Here is a 17,439-nt window from a genome sequence, read left to right as displayed (position 1 = left end):
CAATATTCGAGTTGAACCGAACCATTGTTTCGGTCACTCGTCTGGTTAGTGCTAATTTTGTATTAGTTACCAGTTTGTTTGGCATTCTTGGCTTCCTTAAGAGGTTTTCCACCTCCAGGCCAATCACTCCTATGCCGGGCTGATGAGTGCTAATAAGCACGAAACTGCAGTCCTCGGATAGAATTGACTGAGCTGGCAGTGTATTTCATGCATTTCTGCCTTAGCCCTGGCTATAGGGCGGTAACTTACTGAATATACCTTCCTTGCCTGCAATATTCGAGTTGAACCGAACCATTGTTTCGGTCACTCCTCTGGTCAATGCTAATTCTATATTAGCTACCAGTTTGTTTGGCACTCTTGACTTTCTTAAAAGGTTTTCCACCTCCAGCTCAGTCACTCCTATACCGGGCTAATGAGTGCTAATAAGCACAAAACTGCAGTCCTCGGCTAGAATTGACTGAGCTGGCGGTGTATTTCATGTATTTCTGCCTTTGCCCTGGCAATAGGGAAGTAACTTTATGAATATAACTGCCTTGCCTGCAATATTCGAGTTGAACCGAACCATTGTTTCGGTCACTCGTCTGGTCAGTGCTAATTCTATATTAGCTACCAGTTTGTTTGGCACTCTTGACTTTCTTAAAAGGTTTTCCACCTCCAGCTCAGTCACTCCTATGCCGAGTTGATGAGTGCTAATAAGCACAAAACTGCAGTCCTCGGCTGGAATTGACTGAACTGGCAGTGTATTTCATGTATTTCTGCCTTTGCCCTGGCAATAGGGAAGTAACCTAATGAATATAACTGCCTTGCTTTCAATATTCTAGTTGAACCGAACCATTGTTTCGGTCACTCATCTGGTTAGTGCTAATTCTGTATCAGTTACCAGTTTGTTTGGCACTCTTGGCTTCCTTAAGAGGTTTTCCAACTCAGTCACTCCTATGCCGGGCTGATGAGTGCTAATAAGCACGAAACTGCAGTCCTCGGATAGAATTGACTGAACTGGCAGTGTATTTCATGTATTTCTGCCTTTGCCCTGGCAATAGGGAAGTAACCTAATGAATATAACTGCCTTGCTTTCAATATTCGAGTTGAACCGAACCATTGTTTCGGTCACTCGTCTGGTTAGTGCTAATTCTGTATTAGTTACCAGTTTGTTTGGCACTCTTGGCTTCCTTAAGAGGTTTTCCACCTCCAGGCCAATCACTCCTATGCCGGGCTGATGAGTGCTAATAAGCACGAAACTGCAGTCCTCGGATAGAATTGACTGAGCTGGCTGTGTTTTTCATGTATTTCTGCCTCAGCCCTGGCTATAGGGCGGTAACTTACTGAATATACCTGCCTTGTCTGCAATATTCGAGTTGAACCGAACCATTGTTTCGGTCACTCGTCTGGTCAGTGCTAATTCTATATTAGCTACCAGTTTGTTTGGCACTCTTGACTTTCTTAAAAGGTTTTCCACCTCCAGCTCAGTCACTCCTATGCCGGGCTAATGAGTGCTAATAAGCACAAAACTGCAGTCCTCGGCTAGAATTGACTGAGCTGGCGGTGTATTTCATGTATTTCTGCCTTTGCCCTGGCAATAGGGAAGTAACTTTATGAATATAACTGCCTTGCCTTCAATATTCGAGTTGAACCGAACCATTGTTTCGGTCACTCGTCTGGTTAGTGCTAATTCTGTATTAGTTACCAGTTTGTTTGGCACTCTTGGCTTCCTTAAGAGGTTTTCCACCTCCAGGCCAATCACTCCTATGCCGGGCTGATAAGTGCTAATAAGCACAAAACTGCTGTCCTCGGCTGGAATTGACTGAACTGGCGGTGTATTTCATGTATTTCTGCCTTTGCCCTGGCAATAGGGAAGTAACCTAATGAATATAACTGCCTTGCTTTCAATATTCGAGTTGAACCGAACCATTGTTTCGGTCACTCATCTGGTTAGTGCTAATTCTGTAACAGTTACCAGTTTGTTTGGCACTCTTGGCTTCCTTAAGAGGTTTTCCACCTCCAACTCAGTCACTCCTATGCCGGGCTGATGAGTGCTAATAAGCACGAAACTGCAATCCTCGGCTGGAATTGACTGAGCTGGCGGTGTATTTCATGTATTTCTGCCTTAGCCCTGGCTATAGGGCGGTAACTTACTGAATAAACATAGCTTAGCTCAAAAGCTTATCCGACAAGTCAAGAAATCAAAATGGAACGAAATCAATAAAAAACTTGCGACGCACAGTCGGTTACTCTTAACAACGACGGATTCACGGCACTAATGAAACCGCAATTTTATTTATCTCAAACATGCGTGATACACATCATTTCCTTATGTACACGTCAATTTTGGCAGGATTAAGTGTGAGCAAACAGTTGAAGCACTCAGATGAAGGTCTCTCTCAATGGCAATGTACACAGTGAGGTGGACGACGACTCGTCGTGGGAGGTCACGCACTGTCATCGCATTGGCAGGTGCGGGCTCTTCGCTTGGATTCGGTCTTTGTCGCTGCTGTTGGATCGCACGTGACCACTGGCGCTCTGCGCACACGTCTGTCGATTCGCATCTGAGTCTGTTGGATGAAACGATACATTAAATTAGATTATATTCTTTAAAGACAATCGATAATATTCAGTAAATTACCGCCCAATAGCCAGGGCCTTCAATATTCGAGTTGAACCGAACCATTGTTTCGGTCACTCGTCTGGTCTGCGCTAATTCTATATGAGTATAAGTTTGTTTGGCACTCTTGGCTTCCTTAAGAGGTTTTCCATCTCCTGCTCAGTCACTTTCCCATGCCGGGCTGATGAGTGCTAATAAGCACGAAACTGCAGTGCTCGGCTGGAAATGACTGAGCTGGCGGTGTATTTCATGTACCATCGATAATACTTTTAAACATAATTTTTTTGGTTGGCGCAAAAACAAAAAGTCAAATCCAGTGTAACCATGCTTCGTTCATATTTTTTTTAAAAAATCATCCTAAGCTAGGATCGAAACATTTATATCGTTACTCAAATATGCTGTTATCAATGCATAATGTATGCGATAGTGAAGAAACTAGGCCGGGTTAAATTTATTGTTGTAGTTGAGTTATGGCTGTGAATGATCTTATCTATCGTTTTTGCGCCAACTTCAAAAATTATGTTTAAAAGTATTATCGATGGTGTTTGAAGAATAAAATTATTTTTCACTTTTCAGAGCAATTTTAAAGTCGGTTCTAATTTTTTTTTTAAATTTCTTTTCTGTTCAGTAAAAGTAAGAAGTTACCATCACGAAACTTTACCTTATTTTTTTCATAAAAATGCTCCATACTTAAAAAAAAAAAAAGTATTCAAGCATTCCTTAGACTTTAAGCGATTGGCACTAAAACTTGATCTTTGTTCCTCTCTGGAATGCATTTGTGTGTTAATTTAAGCATAATCATTTAAATATGCCTAATTAATTTGCATTTCACAGCATACCAGTTGCTTGAGATGCAATCCTGTATAGTTGAGGCAAACTGATAACCGCCTCCTTTTTGAAGTCGGTTAAAAAGTAATATGCATTTAGACTTGATAGTTTTTGTACCTCAGAGTCAGAACGACCACATTATGTTAATTTTACAGCAGAAGGGAAAAATTTTTTTCAAGCCTATGCAAAGGATGGGACGCGCACTCTTTTAACGCTGGTAAAAAATTGCAAAGGATTTTTTTTTTTTTTTAAGAATTACGTTTGCACGACTCGATGCGGAAGGCTTCTATGCACTAATAAACAAAAAATCGCAATTTCTGTGCTTAAGTCACTCTGGCTCTGAGGTACAGATTTAATGACGGTATTTCCACGAAGTTTTACGAATTTCGATTATTATCAACTTAAAAATCTATGCTCCCGTTGTGTGCAGCAATAATGGGTTTTTTTCCCCCATCAGTCAAAAGCACTACTTTTAGTCACTAAAGTTGATAGAATGAGCAAAAAAAAAAAAAAAAAAAAAAAAAAAAACGTGGAGCAAGAAAAAAAAAAAAACTTTTATTTTCAAAACGTTTATTTTTTAATTAAATTTTTTAAATGTCCAATTTTTCAAACAAAGCGTGGTCTTTATGACGTCACAAGTGATGAACTTTGTGGCGTACTCCACTGGCGAGCTCAATGCTGACGATCGCTGTCTACCGCGTTTCCAGTTAATTAAATATTGCGCTCTACGCTTGCTATCAACCACATCGTTGCCAGTACATGTGAGTAAAGAAGCGAATTAAATATTGCGCTCTGCGCTAATGTCATCCGTAAATGGCATTTAATCACTTGTAATGTCGTGTGCAGAATAGTAAAAAATGAAATTAAATCTGCGCACCGATTAAAATAATTGTTGAAAAATATTAAACTTTGTCAAATTATTTTTTAAATGGTCAAATCCTATGTTTTTAAGCCCATTCTTTCAGAAAACAATACTTTAAAATTTCGGAAATGGCCCCATTGGTCCAATTTTTTGTCTTTGCAAAGTATTGACAAATTTTAGTTGCTAAAACTACGAGACTAAAAATCAGGGTTCAAAACAAGTTCCTTAGTCATATTCTGCACATAAACATTTCATTTTGGCGACTGCAATTCAACAGTTAGTCCTCGTTTTTGATGCTTAAGATTTTATGAAAAGAAAAAGAAAGTTAGTGTACATACTTTAATGGCTAAGTCAATCGTCCAGTATTTTATGTGGTTAAGTGCTAATGAAAATAGGAAATTTCCCACACTTCTAAATAACACTGCATCTTCTCAAAACTTTGAAATAGAAATTGGTTAAATAGTTGCTCGGTGGTTACTTTTAAATAATGTCGAAAGCAAATGCTTTTGTGTTTAAGCCGTTATGGCGTGTTTAAGCAGTGATGCTTTTAAAAAACTTAATTAATTAAAAGGACAAATTTATTAATAAGTAGCTTTTCTTAAGCAAACTTCAATTGCTTTAAAATTGCACCGAAATATTTCGGCAGCTAAAACGTAAAACGCAGTTGGTTCTCTGTTTAACGACGCTCTATTTAGCGACTTTCTCTATTTAAAGACGACTTTTCACGGTCCTAGATGCTCCAATGTAGTTTTACAAGCCCTCTACTTAAGGACATATCTACTTATAAGGACGATTTTCTGTGGTCTCCTGACAGTCGTTAAATAGGGAACTTACTGTATAGATTCCAACACTGCCTACATTTCCTATCCTAATTATAAAACCAGCACGTCAATAACAGTTAATGCCACAATGAAAAGCCCGTATTTTTACGTGTTGTTCGAGTGATAATATGTTTTGCTTGTAACGTCATCGGACCAGTTTGGCCGCATATGTTTAGTTGTAGTGATTTTGCAAGTTATACAAGCTTTGTAAGTTATTTATGCAAAGATCTAAAATTTTCTGGTTTGAAACCGCGTGTAGCTTGTACTTTATGTGTCGTTTCGAAGAACTTGAGACAATTATACAAAGTCTAAGAGTGACTCAGTAAAAAACTTTCGGAATATAAATCGATACTAAATTGAAAATTTTAAAAAGTCAAAGATGACATTTTAAAATTTTCAATTTAGTACATTTGAAAATTTTAAAATGTCATCTTTGACTTTTAAACATTTTTTTTTATTATTCCAAAATTGGAATAATAAAAAACTCACATCTGACGAAAGTTTCGATCAAAGAAGTTAAAAAATCCTAGAACATGATTCGCGTGTGAGGATTTTATTCCGACGTTTTCACGAAAAATCTAAGGCACGAATCTCGTTTCCAATTTTCGAGAAAGTAATTTTTTTTCACAAAACATTAATATGCAATTGAGATGTTTCCGTCTTATACAACCCGTATTTAATTTACTCTCACGTTTTGAATTGAAAGATGTGATACTTTACATTTAGGCTTCAACCAGTCAGTGTTATTTGTTCAGTAATTTGTCTTTGCATTTACTCAGAAATTTTGCCGCAAAAAGCCAGTCGCGTCTCAGGAACTTCAGAGTGAACTTAGGCAGGTATAATATAATAGATTGGCACTTTCTTGATTTATTAAGAAAGTTCCAAAAGCAGCATTGCAAACGTTTCCAAAGCTAAGACATAATTGCAGGTAAGCATCGAGAACTTTACTCACCTGCAATTCTTGCAAAGCTACATAGTCCACTAATGTATTTGCTCCCTCTGGGAGCTTAATCAGTCTGGGTGGGCCGATATCTAATGGAAGTCGATAATTACACTACACTTAATAATTACGCTCAATTAATCTTTAAACTGGGTGCTAAAAATATTTTTCACAGCAGTGAGAATTTTGCATTTGTGCAACTTGCAGAAATTCAAGAAACTTTTTGGCAATAATGTTTGGTTTTTCCAAGAAGTGGATAAAAACCATTGAAATCTGAAACGTTACACGGAAATACAGTACGCTCTCTGTTTAACGACTTTCTCTATTTAATGACGGCTTTTCACGGTCCCAGATGGTCCACTGTAGTTTTAAAAGCATTCTATTTAAGGACGTTTTATATTTAAGGACAATTTTTTGTGGTCCTTTGAAAGTCGTTAAACAGAGATAAACAGAGAGTCAACGCTACTTAATAACGTTTCGGATTTTTTTTTTTTTTTTTTTACGGTGCGTTCCTTTTCTAGTTCATTAAAATACCTTCAATTGCATTTTTGTCACGCGTTCTTGTGTTAGTGACACCCATTTTCTTGATATAATGCGTAGCCGACATCGAAACATTTATTGATGTCATTCCGTACTCAAAAAAAGTCTACCTTTAAAAATAATCGGAGTTTAAAACATTACCTTGCTTATAAGGTCCAGACATGTATACCGGCCTAGTTGGACACCTCTTTATTGTAGCAAAGAGGCCATCAGAGTCCTGAAAAGAAATATTCCTACTTAAATGTAAGTACATTCATTATAGTTTTAAAGATTTTTTTTTTCAAAAAACAATTTCTAACTCATTAACGATAATCAATTAGCGTTAGTTTAGCTTAAATGTTAAATAACCGTTTAAATATCTTTTCAAGCGTTTTAGAAAAGAAAAATGCAATATTAGGAATACAATTGAATGTATCTTCATCTTTATGGATATTAGGAAAATATACTGTTAACAAATAGACACTGAACGTTTGTTAAACAAAGAAAGCATTTTATGAGGGAAAAAATAACTTAAAAAATGTATTATCTGAGTGGTACTAAAGGCCATAAGAATTATTCATTGAGTGAATAGGAAACCATGGATCAGATGCATTTTTTTGATGCATATTACATCCTTTTTGTACGAATAAATACATAATGTGTGTAGTTGGTCCCTTCCAGATCCAAACAATTAGTACTGAAGGTATAGTTTGCACATTTAACCACTTCAAACGGAATTATGATATATTGGATCAAAAATGTTGATATTTGGTACACAGTGTACTATGATAAAGGGTATCTTATAGACAAAATTTTGAGTTTGTAGGAGAAAAATTAAAAGAGTTATGGCACGTCCAATATTCCGGACTTATATTTTTGAAATCAATATTTCATATACAAAAACGATAAAATACCGAACAAACTTCACTATAAAATGTTCTACAAACAATTATAAAACGTAATATAAGCGTTTGAAACGATTATTTAAAGATTATATATTTTTAAAAAAATCAGGAAAAAAACCTCGCTTTTCAAATGAAAATCCATGGTTGGAAAAATGAGCCACTCTCTATCTCTCAATCCGTATATGTCAGTGTTGTCAATCCAAAACGAAACATTATTTCGCAGATTATAATAAGTAGAATGTAAAGAGTCAACTACAAAAAAAATCAACTAATTAAATCAATTATTAAAGGATTAGCAGCTGTTTAAAGTGTATGTCCGGTATACCGGACACCAGATCTGAAGGGGTAAACAGAAAACATTTTTCCTAGAATACACGTTCAATTCTTTTTTTAATGCTTCATGAGCATAATAACAAGAAAATTAAGATAGGTTCATCGTACATCATCTAAAATTTTAAGTGAAATTTCAATATAAGCTTCACAAGCCAGCTGCTGGCTACCTGGCTTCGTAGCCTGGTAGTTTTCTGAGCTGTGATTAAATAAATATCAGATTAAAAGAAATTTTCATGTGTATGAATTACCTGGTAGAACTCAAAAGCCATTTAAAACGTTTGGGGTGGGAGGGAAATGCATAAACTGTTAAAAACAACTGCTTCAAAATATGCTTCTTTTTATCATTTTACCTGTTGATTTATCTTACCTGTTTCGGTACGGCAAAATCTCCACACGTATACGGCTCAGCGTATTCTCCTTTGTTTGCTTGTAAGAGAATTCAAATGAGTGAGCATGTTTTAACCAAAAATCTCTTGAAATAAATAATTTGACGCCAATGCGTTTTCTCTTTCTCTTTATTTTTGAAAACACCCATCCGTATCAAATAACTCACAATTTAAAAACATATACAGTGAAATTCTGTTACAACAAACTTCAAAGGACCACAAACTTTGTTCTCTGTAACAGAATTCGAGCAACAGAATAGTGATTACATTGGGACTGAAAGTTTAGTTCATTGAAACGAAAATTTTGCTGTAATGGTAATCGTTGCAGCGAGATTTCACTGTACATTAAAAGGATTGCTTATTAGCAAACCGTGCTATTTCATTCGGTTGAATATTTATTCTTAGGGATTTTTTTTCCCGCTTGATCATTGTTCGTAAGTTTTTTTGGTAGACTTCTGAAGTTGGAAAAACATAAAATTATAGTATAGTGAAAATATATATTTTATTAGTTGGAACAACTAAATTAATAATTATTACAACAATAGACATTACCGGTGGCAATAAATATTTGATATCATGAGTGTATAAACCTGTGATTAAAGTTAACGTGTAATGATGAAATTTATAAATAGTAACGCATAACTGTTTTCTTTTAATTATTATTTCTGGCAGAGTATTAAAAAAAATAGTTACGTGCAAAGTTTCAGAGTATACGTGAAGAATGAATTCATACAAGCTACGTATGCTATTGTTTTATAATGTACTAGTGGCACCCGCACGGCTTTGCCCGTAATAGAAATATTAAAAGGTCTTTTGAATCGCCTGTATATTTACAAATCATGTATATTGAATTTTCTCGCCAATAGCCTTGTACCCATGTTACGGTTCCACGTTATGATAATTTCGTATCTCGCCAATTGGCTTGTGCCCATGTTACGGTTCCATGTTATGATAATTTCGTAATTTACTCGTCCATCTTATGATAATTTTATTCTTAAAATTAGAATAGAAAATGAACCACATCAAATTTTTGAAAAATCGCTTCGAGGTGCGCACCCCTATGCTACAAACTGTCTTTGTGCTAAATTTCATGAAAATCGGCCGAACGGTCTAGGCGCTATGCGCATCACAGTGATCCTGACAGACAGAGAGACTTTCAGCTTTATTATTAGTAAAGCTAATGCTTACCTGTTGGATAAGAATAATGAGATGTTTTCATTGGTTTACTTGTTATCTGCTTGCTGAGATCGCTCAACATAACTGAATCACCAGAAGGTTTACGCATATCAAAATCTGAAAACAATAGTAAATAATATAAGTTTTACAGCACGTTATATTTAAAAAAAAAAAAAAAACATCACGCTTGTCATGTTATTAACTGCTAAAGTATATGCAGTTGTTTAAATTTATCGCATAAAAATACAAAGTAAGTGCAGTATTCTACTACAATTTAAATTTTAAAGTTCTTATGCATTAACTTTTACCTTAAAGTGTTTTATTTTAATGTATAAAAAAACTTTTAGGTGGAACAAATTATACTCAATACAATTTCTTTTAATGAAATATTCATTCAAGAAAATTATTGTGAAGTAATCGTATGGTAACTGTTCTTTTAATCATCGGTATGTAGATATATCATTTTTTCAACCTCCTTCTCTAAAGACATTATCAATGCTTTAAAAGGCATTCAATTTTTACTAGAACTAAATAGCTGCTTAAAAATAATATTGTAACTCTCCCTTCAATGTTTTCTACAGTTCAGGTTTTTTGCTGATACTATTTTTTTTTTCTTTAATGAGTACTCTGCAATTTCAGATAGATCTTGATTTAAACATATATGGAAAAAAAAATGTTGTGTCGTATTTTGAAGCATTTTTGCGAATATAGATTTAAAAAATATTTTAAGAAAAATCGTTGGTGTTGTTTTTTTTTTTTTTTTTTTTTGGGGGGGGGGGGGGCAATTACGATTGCTTATTGCTTTCATTTGACTGTTTTGATGTCCTATGATTTTATTTTCCCGCCACACCCTCTGCAACATCACCGTCGACCGGCCGCCTCACGATGCTGCTCCTACAGCGAAAACCGTCTCCAGGTGGCGTCAATATTCTACACTTACACGTATACATACACGCACGTACACACACATACACATACATACATACACCTACGCACACATACATACACCTACACAGACATACATACACCTACACAGACATACATACACCTGCACACACATACACAAACACATACACACACACGCATACATACAGAAGCCTACACATCAACACACAACTACACACACACTTATGTCCACACACAAACACAAACATATATGCCTACACACACACACATTCCCCCCTCCCACACAAAAACACTCATACACACAACTACCCACACACTCCACACCTGCACAGAGACACAAACACACATGCCTACACACATATATACACATACCCCCTACACACAAACACACATACTCGCACACACACATAAACACTCACGCCTACACACACACACACTCGTGACTGCGAAAAACATAATTTGAATTCAAAAGGTCAAAATTCAAATAATGTTTCTCTCTTTTTTTTTTGTTATTTGTAGCTAATTTTATGAAGTATTTTTATTCGTGCTTTTTTTTTTACTTTTCAGTCTTAAGAATTGATACCTGATACCTCTCCGATCTTGTGAATGCTTTCTAAAGCAGACGACAACGATGAAAGCAATCATCACTAGGACCAATGACGACACCACAACTGGAATGATCAAGGCAACGTTTTTGTAAAATGGTATGTCTGTCTCTCTTTTCCCAAAAGCAGGAGATGAAGGTAAACCTGTAAAGCAATTTATCGTATAAGTTAGCAACAAAATATATTTTTTTCTTTCTTGATTTACTAAAAAGCCAACATTATTGTGTTAGAGAAGTAAAATTAATATCTGTAGTGACTTAGACAGCGACAAAAGATAGGGCATTTATAAAGTACTAGTGGTACCCGCACGGCTTTGCCCGTAGTAGAAAATTAAATTGTTCATTTGGTTCGCCTGCATATTTACAGATAATTGATGATGAATTTCTCGCCAATCTGCTATATTCATTTGCTTGCCCATTATACGGTTCCACGTTATGATAATCTGTGAAATTTTAATCCAAACTATTTTTACATCAAAATAATTCATAATTAATTCAAATCATTGAACACTAATCAATAAAAATAAGTTCTCATGCCCCATTTTATTTTCGAATCCATACCATACAATTTGTTTTTATTGCTTTTGTTCTGTTGAATGCCATCTTTCCTCATCTACTAATTTTTATTAGTGAAATTGTTAACATTGTTTTATTCGTGAACATTGTTGAATAGAGAACACCCTAGTAACATCGACTCAGTGTACCTACCATACGAGTGACTGCTCGAACTGCATCGAGCTCTGTAGCAAAAATTTCAAATGCATTGCATTGAAATGTTTGTATACACGCGAACTCAGCTGAAAAAAAATCAATGCCATTTTTCTTTCTTTCTTTCAATGGAGACTAAATATGTGTTAACAGTGTTAAATGATTTGAAATAAAGCAAAACAAATAAATAAAACCTACATGATTTTAAAGGTTAATAGTATAACATTATTTTAAGCACAATCTTAAGTTCTCATGACCTTTTCTCTCATTTTGTTTCTTAAATTGCTCTTTTTTAAATCCGTATCCATTAAATATAAATAAGAACCTCATTATATTTGTTTATTTTACATATTGTCTTCTTTGTTTCTGTAACTATCGTTTTTTTTAATCATCTATAATGTATGATTGAAAAAAACACATACAAAGAAGGAAAAACGATTCAAAGAGTTCTCCAATGTTTCAATTGTTTAAAAACAAATAACGAAAATAAGCATTCCATCCTTGATATTTTTTAAATTAAAGAAAATGTATATTATTCACTGATTTTTTTTAAAAGTCTTTAATTAGTTCCATTAAATATTAAATTTCAGCTTGGTAAATTGCAATTGAAAATTAAAAAGTTTATTTTTTCAAACAACAATTCGTTTTGATCATCATATTACTTCCAAAAGAGCTCAAGTTTCAAAAAAAAAAAAAAAAAAAAAAAAAGAAGGAAAAAAAAAGCTGAAACAGTTTTATTGTTTCATAAAAAACCAAACTATTCTTTAAACGACATATTAAAAACAAGCTTCGTTAAACAATGCAAACAAAAGAGATAAAAACAAAGGTAAACTATCGACAAAAATGCTTTTCCTCGCATGTTATCTTTTTCTTTTTTCCACACATTTTTTGTTTCACCGCGAGTGTGCAACAGTGTCTAAAATCGGTAAGGACCTGCTTGAGATGCATGAAGGGTCCTGAATGAATATTCCGCTTGCGTGAGTCCCGCTTGACTGTGGGCAGTAACCATGACAACGTAGTCGCGGTCTGGAGAGAGATGTCTGATGACGTAGGAATCTCTGGGCATTTCGAGTTTGTCAGGAACCGCCGTCCACTGGTTCTGGTATTTAGGACGGTATTTGACAACAAAGTGAAGAATAGGACATCCACCACTCTGCCAGGCGTTCAGATTTAATCTCACGGAGCTTGCGTTGGGAGTCAGGAATGCAGATTCTTGCGGTGACATGGGGGCTAAAAGAAAAGGGTAAAATTATGATGAAATAGTTCAGTGGGGACGTATCGGTGCCTCAAAACAATAGTAGGATATCTTACTGTTATTCCTGGTGTTGGATTTCTTACTCTTGCTCTGAGGCAGGAAAAGGTTAAAAATAAACTGTTTGGGAAAAAATACTTTATATATACGAACAATCTTGTCAAAAGAAGTGCTACTTTTAAACAGTGTCCGGCAAAGTCCGGAAGACAAAAAAAAAAAAAAAAAAAGAGAATTAATTTGAATTCTGAAATTTCGAATTCAAATTATGTTTTTCGCAATCACGAACTGCGACAGGACCCTACTCGTTGGAGTTATTGTTTCTTGAAACGGCTCCTGTCCCCCCATGCCTGCCCCTCCTCCAGGGCGGTTACGTGTGCATAGTTGTGTGTGTGTGTGTGTAGGCTTGTGTGTGTACGTAGACCTGTGTGTATGCACGTAGGTGTGTGTGAGTGTATGTGTGTGAAGTCGTGTGTGTATATGTGTGCGAGTGTGTAGGACATGGACGCCTCCGACCAGGAGAAGCGGATAACTCAGGTTTGGAGGAGCCGCGCCTGCAGAGGACGGTGGGTGGTGGTGCTGCAGAGGTTTTGGTCCAAGCTGAAAAAGGAACCGGACATCAAAGACGGTCAAGTGAGGACAATAAGCAATCGTGATTGCTCAATACTTTGGCGGATATTTATCAGAGTTTTTTTGGAAGCCGTGTTACGTAGAACTGTCTACAAAATCCAAATGAAACCTGTCTGGCACCTTACAGGTTTTTTTTTGGCTTCTAACACTTTAGTTTTTGTCAGTCTCTGTTTGTAAATAATACTTTACTTTTGACATTTGAATGAAAGAATTTCAGCTTTGGCATTAGAAAAAATTGCGTTTAAGTGATACAATCAATTACCAATCAATATGATGTGAATAGCACCAATCATACTATGTGCACATTTCTGTCACGTGTGAAAAGCAGTAACATTTTTATAGAGCTGTTATATTTTATCTTCATAGTTATCATAATTAAAAAAAAAAAATAGATCTTTTTTTTTTGGTTAAGAGCAAATATTACGTGTTTATTAGGCACAATCGACGAAGCTGTTATGAAAGCCGCATATTTTTAGTACAGAAGATCCTTTTGAAGCTCCTCTGCAATTAAACCTAATTGAATCCTTAAACCCGTTCGTTTTTTATTCAATTGTTTCCTTTTGAGCAAATAAGGACTGCTTTTTTTTCAAATGAAATTGGTGTTAATCTAAAAAATAATTAAATAAATAAAAGAAAAATAGCATGTATGTCAACAAAACCAGAAAAAGCCGAGAATTTGGGGTTGAACGAGGCAAAAAAAACGGTATAACTTTCCAAACTCGGTCTCGTCTTTGTAAAAAATTAATCAACGGACATGCTAATTAAAAATGGGGAGGGGGGGGGGGCGTGGAAAATTTGAGATTGAAATGAACATTTATATTGATCAAATACACATAGAAAAGTGTTGAAACTTAAAAAATCGGTTAAGTTAGACACGAATGTAGGGGTTGGGGGGACGCGAAGAGAAAGAACAAACCACGTACAACTCAGCTCACGCAACTCTTCCTACGGTTTCCTTTTTTCAGTTCATGACTGACGAGAAACTAAAATACCACTGGAGCCAAATTCGGTGGGAGAAAGCAACAAAGAGAGTTTAATATAAAGCACCAGTGCTTATTACTTAATCATACTTGCAAAAAAAAAAAAAAAAAATTGAATTTTGTCATCTTGAATTCAAATTATGTTTTTCGCAATCACGAGTGGTGTGTGTTTGTGTGTGGTGGGTATGTGTGTGTGTGTGTAGGCATGTGTGTTTGTGTCTGTGTGCAGGCATGAGTGTGTGGATTGTTGTGTGTATGTGTGTGGGGGGTTATGTGTATGTGTGAGTAGGCATATGTGTTTGTGTCTGTGTGCAGGCATGAGTGTGTGGGTAGTTCTGTGTATGTGAGTGTGTGTGTGTGTTTGTGTGTGTATGTGTTTGTGTATGTGTGTAGGTGTATATATGTATATGTGTGTAGGTGCGTGTATGTATGCGTGTAAGGGTAGGATATTGACGAAACCTGGAGACGGTTTTCGCTAGAGGTGCAGCATCGTGAGTACCCGGTCGACGGTGATACTGCGGAGGGTGGCGGTGGGAAAAATGATAGGACATCAAAAACAGTCAAATGAAAGCAATAAGCAATCGTGATTGCTCAAAAAAAAAAAAAAAAAAAAAAAAAAAAACCTTTCCATTCATCCTCTCTTAACATCTCAATCTCCTGAAAATCCTGAATAACCAAAAGTCAGTAAAAATAAGAGAATGAAATATTTTTCATCTAATTATATTTTTAAGCTAATAACTTGAAACAGATTCCTTTCCTGAACTGTAAAATGGTGGGAATATTGAAAGGGTGAAAGGTTTTCTTCAATTTATTGCATGTCGTCATTTTTCTTTCTTTTTTTAATTGAAAAGTTTTATGACATTGTTTAAACTTCAAATAATTTCTTGACAACTTTACTCTTCAAGAAAAAGGACTTGGGAAAGTTTACAGTTTTACGAAATTACGTTTGAAACCGTAAACGGAATTGGATTTTTTTAAAGGAACGGCATACACAAAGGCACGCAAACGAAAGAATATGTAAGCCTATTTTGTCATTTCCCCATTATTGGCAATATTAATGTAATTCAATAGTTTACTCTTTAAATATCATCAAAAATGGCCAAATTGAAGTTAGATTTTAAAAAAAAATCACCAAATTTGTCGCCAAGTTGGCGACAAACTTGGCGACCAAAAGACTGGCGATATATCGCCAAGTGTCCGCGAAATTATAACACCACTTGAGTATACATCGAAATTAACAATGATTTCCCCCCAAAAAGGGGCAAAAGACCCCCTTAAAAACACCCAAAAGCAACCAAAAGGAGAAGTGCACAACTAGACCTCACTAGGAGTCTACGTACCAAATTTCAACTTTCTAGGACATACCGTTCTTGAGCTAAGCGACATACATACGCACATACATATGTACATACGGACGTCACGAGAAAAGTCGTTTTAATTAACTCGGGGAATGTCAAAATGGATATTTCGAATGTTTATACGTTCTAAGGCACTTATCCGCGTGTGGTCGGGTTGAAAAAAAAAACTCAACATAAATTTGGGAGTGAGCAAAATTAAAATTAAAGCCGAATTTTGAGTGAAATGTTTTTCGCGAATACTATACTTCCTTTTTTGTAAAAGAAATAAATGAATGCATAAATTGACAAACCTGCTCCTTTTGTTCTTGTGTACACAGGATCACTTGGCTCTCCTGTGCCCAAACTGTTTGAAGCTGTCATATACAGTTGATATCTGCTACCGCATCTTAAATCTCTCAGCGTGTAGCGATCAACAGTACTGGTGAGTTTTTCCTGTTGCCAGTTACCTTCGTCTGATTTATAATGGAGTGTGTATTCTGTGGAGGAAACACAGTACATTTCGATTACACGAGACTAAGCAACATTTTTTCAGTATTATGTACAAGATTTTTTACTATATTTTTATTTTCCTTTACTATTTTTACTGTCAAGAAACAAGTTTAGGTATACATAGTATTTCTTATTCTTTCTTTATTTCCTATTCCTATTCAGTCACAACTGACTACAACTGTATTTATGTCGATGACTGCATACTAAGTGCCTTGCCTCCATTATTTTACATACCGATAGATGGCAGCACCATCACCGGATCGAACAGTTAATGAGAATTTAGAACTAGTCCAGGAGCTAATAGCTACCTGGTGCTAGCACCCCCAGAGGTATCGTTTCACTTGGAGGACATTGAGACCACGAGCATATTTAACATCGCCCAGTCTCCTTTAGTGACGACGGTGGGTCTTCGACCATCGAGGTTCGAACTCAGGACCTTCCGGCCCCGAATCCGACTCTACCGATCGGGCAACCATTTCTTCATTTTTTGATTTTATAACAATTCTTGTTTATATTACTAGAGAGTTTTAAGAGAAGAATGCCAATATTTTGTAAAAATATTGCTGAAAATGTGTTAACGGGATATTTTCCGTGTGCAGGTAAACGGCAGTAACTGCGGAACTGAGTTTTTGAGATATTTGAAGAAACGCGTTTTGAATTCAATACTAACAATAGGGAAGTGTTGGAATTTGATGCTAATTTTTTTCAGAGGAAACCAAGTAAGCAAGCGTGTATAATAAAGGAAAACAATGATAAGAATCATTATCGTTCTCTGAATATAGATTAAAAAAAAAAATCCATGATGCAAGTCACAAAATAATTTCCCCCTTTCCAAAAAAAAAAAAAAAAAAAAACGCTTTATATGTTACCTGTAATTGCCGACTTGTCTTTCGTATCTTTTTCCCATTTGATTTCAATTGAAGATTTAGATGTGTCAGTGATTTGTACAGTAGGCGACGTAGGAGGAGCTAAAATAAAGTAAAAAACACTGATTTTATTTAGTTACTATTTGAAAGCTGAAAAAACAGTAATTTATTCAGAGTTGAAAGGAACGTTTTTCTTACTACCATAATTCTAAACAAATAAATAAATTTGAAAAGAGACAAGGTAAAAAAAAAAAAGCTGGTTTGTTTTCGTCAACGCGAA

General features: G+C 35.5%; 1 protein-coding gene across 1 annotated transcript in view; it reads right to left on the bottom strand.

Annotated features, from left to right (window-relative positions):
* Positions 1–2,265: 2,265 nt before the first annotated feature.
* LOC129222426 (cell adhesion molecule DSCAM-like) overlaps positions 2,266–17,439 on the bottom strand; it is a 133,980-nt gene continuing 118,806 nt past the window's right edge. Inside the window, exons 19-26 of the mRNA XM_054856938.1 lie at positions 17,163–17,261; positions 16,095–16,280; positions 12,521–12,817; positions 10,866–11,024; positions 9,382–9,486; positions 8,175–8,221; positions 6,732–6,807; positions 2,266–2,549 (exon numbers count right to left, since the gene is read on the bottom strand). Of these exons, the coding sequence (XP_054712913.1) occupies positions 2,437–2,549; positions 6,732–6,807; positions 8,175–8,221; positions 9,382–9,486; positions 10,866–11,024; positions 12,521–12,817; positions 16,095–16,280; positions 17,163–17,261 (1,082 nt within the window). The 3' untranslated portion in view covers positions 2,266–2,436. The remainder of the gene's footprint in view (positions 2,550–6,731; positions 6,808–8,174; positions 8,222–9,381; positions 9,487–10,865; positions 11,025–12,520; positions 12,818–16,094; positions 16,281–17,162; positions 17,262–17,439) is intronic.

The sequence above is a fragment of the Uloborus diversus genome, chromosome 5, assembly GCF_026930045.1.
Source record: "Uloborus diversus isolate 005 chromosome 5, Udiv.v.3.1, whole genome shotgun sequence".
Lineage (NCBI taxonomy): Eukaryota > Metazoa > Arthropoda > Arachnida > Araneae > Uloboridae > Uloborus > Uloborus diversus.
This window is presented reverse-complemented; position numbering and strand designations above follow the sequence as displayed.